Genomic DNA, 9,097 nt, shown 5'->3' with positions numbered 1-9,097 from the left:
CCGCCCCCCACTCCCTGCCCCTTCCCGGGAGACGTTCTCCTCCTTCCCAGCCCCGAACACCAGCGCCTCACACACTGGTCGGTTTCCTGTTGAGGGTCCGAGGCGCCGCCAGAGCTCTGACCCACGGGGCCAAAGGGGTGAGGCGGGGCCTGCAGAGGGTAACCAGCGCCTCCTCCTTCAGCCTGCTAGCAGGTTCTGAAATAAAGCCGTCCGAACTCACTGCCGGATCACCCAGCCGACAGGGAAGGGAGATTCTGAAATATATTCAGAAGGAAAGGAATGGCAAAAATGGGAATAATGACTCCCTCCCCTCTCTATTTCAAGAATTACAGCGTATTATACATATGGGCTGTGTCTAGCCACCACTTGAATTGTTAGATTTTAGGGAATGTAAACATTCTTGTTAAGGGTTTTCTTAGTTCCACTGCCAATAGCAGTTCCCCAATCCTGTTTCCCATTAGGCCTCAAGTTCTTCCTCACGAGTTCTGTGTTGCTCAGGGTTTCCAAGATCTAAACCCTGCAGTGCATGTAGGGGGTGGGGTGGGTGGGGGGCTGCTGGCTCCTGATTGGCTCCATGCTCAGAACGGAGTTACCTGTGGAAATCACTATTTCCAAGTGCATTGATGGTGGGGGTAGGGGTGTTGGGCGGGGGGAGGTTCAGTGACTTTGTTTACAAATGTTAAAGTTCACAAATCTGAAAGCCTCTTTGGGCCCAAGCCCTTCTCTGGCACCCTTTGTCCCAGTCTTCAGAATGTCCCATTTGGCTCATTCACCTCCTTTCCACCAGGAAAGAGTTTATGGAAAAGACATGGAAAAGACTCAAGCCGCCGGAAGTGATTTAGTCTAGATCATCTTTAAGCGACCTCAACCCCAAGGGGCTGCAATTCCACGCCACGGCAGGGGGTCAGAATCCGGCCAGGAGAGCCACAGTGCCTCCTCTCAGGGCAGTGTGCCTGGCAGGTGACCCTTTTTGGTCCTGGATCTGCCTCCAGGGGACTGAGTCAGAACCCAGCAGACAGTTCGTGCTCCCCTGTGGAAGGGGACATGGAGCTGGCCCTCTCCAGCCTTCCCGGGGAGAAGAAGGGGAGCCACTTAGCCACGTGCACGGCCACAAGCCTGTGGAACAGCTGGCGCAGGTACTTGCGGAACTTCTCACCGACGAAGGCGTAGATGACGGGGTTGATGCAGCAGTGCGAGTAGGCAATCACCTCCGTCACCTGCAAGGCCAGGTCCAGCTGCTTGCTCTGCTCACACTCCCTGGTGAACAGGGAGTCTTGGAAAGCATGAACAAGCATAGACAGATTGTAGGGAGTCCAAAAGAGGAAGAAGATGAGCATGATGACAAAAATCAGACGGACGGCTTTGGATTTCTTTTCACTTGGCCGCCTGAGCAGAATGTTTAAAATCCCCGTGTAGCAGACAATCATGACCAAGAGTGGCAAAACCAGTCCCAAGATGTTCAGTTTCAGAGCCTGGAACTTTTTCCACGTTTTTAGGCTTTCATAGGGGAAATGAAGACTGCAGGTATAATGAGAGACCTCCCACTGAGTTTTGGAGAAATGCCAGTCTGGGATGGAAGCCAAGATGGCCAGGACCCAGGTGGCAAAGCTGGTGACAATACCAAAGATGACAGTCCGGGCTTGCAGGGCGAATATGGCGTGGACGATGGCCAGGTATCTGTCGAGGGTCAGAAGGATGATGAAAAAGATCTCGCTGTACAAGCCTATGTAGTAAAGCCCTGAGAGGAACTTACACATGCCATCACCAAATACCCAGTTATCCTTCAGCTTGTAGTTAATCCAGAAAGGCAGTGTGAGGAGGAAGAGCAGGTCAGAAATGGCCAGGTTAAAGAGGTAGATGTTGGTCATACTTTTGAGTCTCTTGTATTGCATGAGGACCAGGACTACTAGGATGTTGCCAACTAGGCCAGTGATGAATACCAGAGAGTACAAGGGAGGCAGCAGCTGGGCCCCAAAGTCCCTCACCTCTCCCTTCTGGCATGGGGTTGCATCCTCGTAGTTATATTCTGTGGTTATGGCATAGTCCTGTGAGGTGGCTGACATTTCCATCCTGGCTTCTCCCACGAGTTAAAGAAAATGGGTTCTGTATGTTGCTGTTAGAGGTAGTGGTCTCTAGACAACAAAAACAAGACAATGGTTATATGTCTCCAACTAGACAGCTGTTTACCAAGTGCCTGCTGTGTACCATGCCCTGGGATGCAATGCTGAGCCAGGGGGACCCAGGTTCTCTCTCCCTTTGTGGAACCCATAGCCTAACAGGCGGTGCACGCAATAAACAAATGCATGCAAAAGTCATCAGTTCAATTGCTTTGGCATAAAGTATGAAGGAAAAGTTCAGCGGCTGTAGAGCAGGGGCATGGGACAAACATTACGCCATTATAAAATTTACTAAGCCTGAAAACAAAGGCCAGGTTACTCTTTAACATAAACTTTAGCATGTTGTTTTTCTTCTCATGTTTTCCTTCTTCTAGTCAAATTCATCAATTAAGTAATGTCTGTATCCAAGACAAGGAACAGACTTCTGGAGCATAATGAACTGGCAGAAAATTGTTAACTTTGATGGATAAAGAATTTGGAGACATGAATCAACATGGTTACCTGGAAAACCCTATTCTTAAGACAAACCTTCAAAGCAAAAATCAATAACTTACATAGATCGCATGTTATATTAACTCCTACCCTAAAGGCCCTATAAAACCCCAAACCGTAAATCCTTACACATGCCTGTTCCATCTGAGGTTGCCCACACTCCTATCTGACTGTGTGCAGTCACTTTAAATAAAACCTTCTTACTTTCCCTTTGAATAAAGCCTGCTTGGCACCTCTTCTCTGAGGTTGCCCACACTCCCCTTCTCTGAGTGTGTACTTTGCTTTAAATAAAATCTTTTGTTGCTTGGCTTATTGCAATTGGTTTCTGAATTCTTTCAAGCCAGCCAGGAGGTTAACAAGAGATCCCTTTCCATCACTGGTGGTGTCTTTCTAGTCTTAAATGCAACTCTTCTCTCCCTCCCTGTTTTATTTCTGACAAGTAGGGAACTGGCTTCAGGGACCTCTGATTAGGGGGCGTGTGTGTTCCTGTTGCCTGTGGAACTCAGGTGGGACTCCAGAAATATGACTGTGTTCTTTAGTAGCCTGCCTGCACATCTCCTTTTCTTTGTTTTGGAAATTTCCAAGAGCATAAACTCACTCCATCCAGGGCTCTATGGCTTCCCCAGTTTTGGGGTGGCAGAATTTCCACACCATGCAGATCCAAGCGGACATTGGATGCCAGGTGACCCTGACTTTAGGAGTTGGCACTCCTATGCCAAACAGGAGGTCAAGAAACTTTCCTTTTCTCCCCGTTTTTCCTTCTTGCTTTCCACTGGCTGCATGGCTACACAAATAAAAGGCCTCTCTTCCTGGCACTATACAAGTTTGACACACACTATTACTTTCATTTTAGTGAATTTCTTCTTGCTTGCCCTTGTTCAACCTGCTTGTGAATTCTTTCTCAGTCAGAGTCAAGGACCCTCTCCTGGGTTGAAGTTTCACCTAGCAAGCAGGGAGACACTTCCCCAGGTGGGATTGCCTGGCATCTCTAATGCCTCCCATGGATGTGGCATGGGACCTATTGTTAAACAACCTTTCAGAGGTGCTTCCTTCAGCCCAGCCCCACTTTAGAGGTGATGACACAGAAGTTCACAGTGGCTGGGACACATATCTTGCCAGAACTGGAACTCAAACCCAGGCATGTATTGTTCTCATGCCCATTCCCCAAACCACTGGCTTTCCTGCCTCCTATCACTGAGCAATGACTTTTCCCTATGAGGTCCTTATGTTGTCAGGCAGTCGCATCTGGGGAGGTCTCACCTGGCATAACAGGTGAAACCTCAACCCCAGGCAGGGGAGGGTTCTTGACTCTGATCCAGAAAGAATTCTCCACCAGGTGAGATGAGTGTAGATAAGGAAGGAATTCATTAAAGTGAGAGTAGTAGTGAATGGCAGCAGCTGCACAGGCAGCAGACAAGGTAAAGCAGAGGGAGAAAAGGGAAGCTAACTGAAATGCTCGGCACAAGGCAGATCCCTTGCCAACTCCTAAAGCCAGGGTCCCCTGGAGTCCAGCATCTGCTTGGATCTACACAGCATGGGAACTGAGTCCCTACTACTCAAGGATTGGGGGGAGCCACAGAGCACTGGATGGAGGGAGATTACATTCTGAGAATTTCCAAAAGGCAGAGAAAGGAGATTTTCAGGCAGGCTACCAAAGAGCATGATCATACAGCTGCAGTCCTGTCCTGGTTACCCAGGCTTCGGGAACTCGCAAGCCCAAATCAGATCTTAGTAGCCCTTCCCTACTTGTCTGAAGTAGGGCAGAGAGAGTGAAGACTTGTGCTTAAGTCTAGAAAATAGAATAAAATAATGAAGTAACAAGGATTCTTACCACTGCAAAAGCGCAGAGACAAAATGCAATTATGAGCAGTGAGAAGAAGTCTTTATTCAAGGCAAAAAGTAACACTCAGAGAAAGGGGAGTGTGAGCAACCTCAGACAGGAGGCACACATAAGGGCTTAGGATGCTGTCTTTTAAGGCTTTCGAGAATGGTCAAAAGGTGGGGTGAGGGGCTGCAGGGGCATAGACTTGACTTGTGGCCTTGTGATGTCCGTCTCCAGTGAGAGACATTATGTCACCATCCATAGTCAGTTCTCTAGATATTCTGTAAGAAAGCTTAACACAAGGAATTCTTGATTCTGTTCTCCATGATTGTGGTTACCCTCAAGCAGTGGGGCCATATCATTTAGGATGGCTTTCCCTGACTTAAGATAGGGTCGGTTGTCGGCTGATTACCACATCTTGCCTTCTAACTCCCTGGCTTTTAGAATGGAGTCTTAGCCTTAAGATGGAGTCCCTCCTGTTCTTATTAACTATTTATATCTTGGCATTTTTTATCATAGGCAAGAAAAATTAATCATGATGCTTGTCCCCATCCCTGCCCCACCTCGCTTAGAAGGACTCTGGGAGGGAAAACAGTCCTACCTGAAAGTCAAATATTTATAAATGGATCTTCATGGTTTGGGGAGCTAAAAAAGGTTCTCAGCCAGGGATGACATAGTGCCCTGGAGACGCACAAAAATGTGTGGGTATTTTTCTTTATTTTTATTCGTTGGTCATAAAGACTAAGGGATGTTACTGTCACTTGGCAGGCATGGACAAGGACGTCCTGTAATTGAAAAATTATCCTACTCCAAACACCAGTCATGTTGCTATAGTGAAATTCTAGAAGGCCAACCCCATCCCTTGGTAGATGAGGACGCTGAGGGCACCAGTAGGCTCAGCTTGGCTCATGTTACATGACTCTGACGTGGCAGAAATAAGTCTACAGGTGACTCAGTAGGACTCCTGTGAGAGCTGTGAGGAGCATTCAGAGGAAAGTACAGTGACCTTATGAGAAGAAGGAGTCAGAGGGGGAAATGCTCAGAACAGCCTCCAGATGAGGTGCCATGCAGCAACCAGGTAGCAGCTGGAGTCTGTTGAAATAAGTTCTTAGATATTTCTACTCAGAGTTGCCTTGAAAAACAAAAAACAGAAACAAAAGAACCACTGCAGGGAACTTTGTAGGCCACCCCCTTATCAGCCCTTGCTTATCAGTACACCTTTTCAATCCTTTGCAGTTGTTGAGGATACCTCCCCAAAGGGAGCATGGGTTTTGGTGTAACCCACCATCTGTATGACCATGGATGTTAACCTACCTCTCTGAGCCTCAGCTCCTCATCTGGAACGTGGGCAAATAACCCTTATCTTGCAGGGCAGGGCTCCTGGAAAGTGAAAGCTACCCCCAGCACTTACTGGGCCCTCAGTGAATATTCGGGCTCCTCCTTCCCTGCAGTGGCCCTTCTCTGAGGCCTGTCACCATCAGGAATGTCCCAGGCTCCAATTGTATTCTGGCTGATGTACCTCATTTCCCAAGTGCCCCTATCAGGTCTCTCCAGAGTTAATCTGGAAACTGAATTCTGCTTGACAATGATGGAAAACGACAGCCCCTTCCATGTGAACTGCACTTTTTCAATATGTCACCACCAATCTGAATTGATCTGACTTAAATACCAATTAGTATAGTAGGGGATTCCTACATTATAATTCCCATCTGGAATCTGGAATCTCTAGTGTTCTTCCTTCTACACTGCTTAATAAATGTTTCCTGCTTACAGAATTCACATTTCTTCAGTGGTCCTTGGAAATTAAGGCACACTGAAGGTATGAGGCACTCTAGCGGAGGGGTGTCATTTCCTGTCAAATCCATCCCCGTGGCTCTCTTTCTCTGGACTTGCCTAGACCTGACCAGCTGTCCTTCTGGAGAAAGACAGAGGCTGGCTGTCACTGACCAAACTGTGTTGGCAGTTTCTGGTTTTTGCTGCCACTGTCAGTGTGGATATCTCAGCCTGGTAGCCCACACTTTTGTGCGGGCCAGTGGGTTTATAGTGGGAGTAGCAAGCAGCTTGGAAGCACAAAGAGCAGCTGGTGCAAGACTGAGCCCATGAGCCCAGTTGCTCTGGAATTTCAGCAAAGATGAAGGTGAATCAAGTCACCATTGTCAGGTGCCATTTGAACAGAGAGTCATCTCCACATGTACCCGCCACCTGCAGTTCCAGCTTATTGGACACCATGCAACAAATCCAGGACATACTGCTCCCAAAGGGAGATGGCCAGGGGTGGGCCTTCCAGGAGAGACCAAAGGACCATGTTGCCAACCCATCTGCCAGCCCTGCTGCAGCCTGCTGCAAAAATCTACCCCAAGATCTTCATGCCATGGTCACCTATAGCCCTGGACCCTGGAAGCCTCCAGCGCCAGTGTCTTCTAGCCTGGAAGTTGAAGTCTTTGAGAAGAGAAGGTCTCTGTGATGGTAAGGCATGCAGGCTTGGTAGAGTGCAGGAGCTGGCTTATACTAGTTCATAAGAATCAATCATGTGCCTCTTTCCAACTCTACCATCAGCCTATTGATAGCTTGAAATCTACCATAGTGGGAATATTTACACCATGGAAATTGGCAAACACTAGAATCAGGGCTTTTTTTAGGAGAGCCACATCACTGTCATCACATCACTGTCCCACAGTCTGAATAGCCTAGTGCCACCCTGTAAGAGTGGGGACTACATGATCAGAGAGGGTCACACAGCCTGGTAGCAGGCTATGTAAATTTCTAGGAGTTTCCAGCTCTGAAAATCTGGGACCCTCTAGATTTTATGGAGGAACAGTTGAGACAGATATCTCAAGTAACCCTTCATGCATCTCTATCTTCAGAATAAAATTCTGACCTGCCTCTCTGTTAGCAGAACAGAATGGATGCATCCCAAGAAGTCATCTCCCTGCCTTTGGGTGGGTTAAATTGTAACTCCTCCAAAGACAGTCAGGAGTCCTGATTTTGAGGCTGCTTGGTTCTAGTCTTCTCAAGAAATTGGTTCAATATCAAATCATCCTTGCACCTGCAAAGTATTTTCTAATTAGCATTTCCCTCTGCTAAAACTTCTTCATACACCATGCTTTGTTTTCCGTTACATGGAGAAATGTGACAGATAGTTTCCTCTTGAATAGCTTTCCCCAGAGAGCATCTCTTTCTTAACTGACATAAGAAAACTTGGCTTTCTTAATCAGTCACCAACAATCAATCATTCAAGAAAGCTTCCTTTTGTTAGGAAAAAGTACCTATTTTACATCTGAGCACCAGTCTTTTAAATACACTCATTCTCAGTATTGCTATACAATTAATTGCCTCAGATGCACCAATGGGCCATTTGCCTGGCCCTCAAAGAACTCAACCGCCTTTGAGGAGACAGACAGGTAAACTATGTCCTGCAATGTGAGGACTACAGTCCTCCTCAGCTGCAAGCCCACCTTCAAACAAGATTGTCCTCAAGAGTAACTGGCAAGACAGAAAAGACAAGTGCTACTTACTCTGGTCTCAAGGGATTTTGTCTTATGAAGTCTTTGTTTCTGGAGCCCTTAGAGTCTTACAAATTTAAGGTTCAAGGTCCTGACTGAGTATGAAGTACTCAGCTTCCTGTACGATGAGAGATATAGGACTTCAGGGTTCACGGTCCTTCAGAATGACAAGAGTGGGGCAAAGTTCTTCTTTTTGAATGGTTAAGTGGCCCAAATGGCCACAACGCCTAGCAGTGCTAGTTCCTCAAGGCTGGGTTCCCTTGAAGGATTTTCTCTGCTCACTCAGTGTGCTTCTCCCTGGCAAGCTCTGCTTTAAGGGGATTGCGTAGTGTGGGGCTGGGCGGAGTTTACTTGGGTAAGGCTGGTAAGAGAGGTTCCTAAATATGTCAGTCAAAGGCTGAGAGTGTGTGTGTGTGTGTGTGTGTGTGTGTGTGTGTGTGTGTGTGTGAGAGAGAGAGAGAGAGAGAGAGAGAGAGAGAGAGAGAGAGAGAGAGAGAGATTGGGGGCAGGTGTGTGTGTGTGTGTGAGAGAGATTAGGGGCAGGCCCTAGAGTTCTTAGTGAGTAGCCTTTTTCTTAAAGATTGCAAATGGAAGCATTTAAACCAGAACCTGTCCTGTTCCTCAAAATGATCTGGCTGCCACAGCCGGAGTGAGGCAGCAGCTTCTCTTTTGCTCCCCAGTAACCTCCACCTCTGACTTCCCACCATCCCCCCGTGCCCCCCTCCGTCCCCCACTAAGCCCCACAGAGCAGTTCTGCCTCAGGAACGCCCAGCCTGGAATGAGTTCAAGGCTGTTGGTTGGGTTTCAGCTGTCCCTCTCTGATCTCCAGCTCCTGTCTCATGCAATGGTCCATGCGGGTCAGATCTCAGCTCTCCACCTGAGACATGGGGAGATCACACCTTTCTAAGTCTTGGTTCCCAAGTCATCCAATGAGAACACTGAATCCTTAAGTGCATAGGAGGATGCACAAGCCAAGTTGTATGCGACAAATATTACAGAGCTCCTGGCCCAAGGAAAGATGTATGTCGAGTGACACTGACTGGGATTCTCCCCAGGCTACCAGCAGCTGCTTGGCTGCCGCACCTGTGTCCCTTTCAGTCCCCATTTCCCTTTCTTTGGAAGGGGAACTCTGCCTGCCCTTCCTCACAGGATCACTGCAAAGT

At 47.8% G+C, this 9,097-nt stretch overlaps 1 protein-coding gene across 1 annotated transcript; it reads right to left on the bottom strand.

Moving 5' to 3' along the window:
- Positions 1–824: 824 nt before the first annotated feature.
- Positions 825–8,238, bottom strand: LOC118911363 (C-C chemokine receptor type 1). Its single transcript, XM_036883338.2, has 2 exons — positions 7,947–8,238; positions 825–2,132 (listed from the first exon to the last, which is right to left on the bottom strand). The coding sequence occupies exon 2, from the start codon at positions 2,067–2,069 to the stop codon at positions 1,002–1,004; it is 1,068 nt and encodes a 355-aa protein (XP_036739233.2). The 5' UTR covers positions 2,070–2,132; positions 7,947–8,238; the 3' UTR covers positions 825–1,001.
- Positions 8,239–9,097: the final 859 nt, after the last annotated feature.

The sequence above is a fragment of the Manis pentadactyla genome, chromosome 1 (assembly GCF_030020395.1).
Source record: "Manis pentadactyla isolate mManPen7 chromosome 1, mManPen7.hap1, whole genome shotgun sequence".
NCBI lineage: Eukaryota > Metazoa > Chordata > Mammalia > Pholidota > Manidae > Manis > Manis pentadactyla.
Note: the sequence above shows the minus strand (reverse complement) of the source record. Positions and strands in the feature narration are given on the sequence as shown.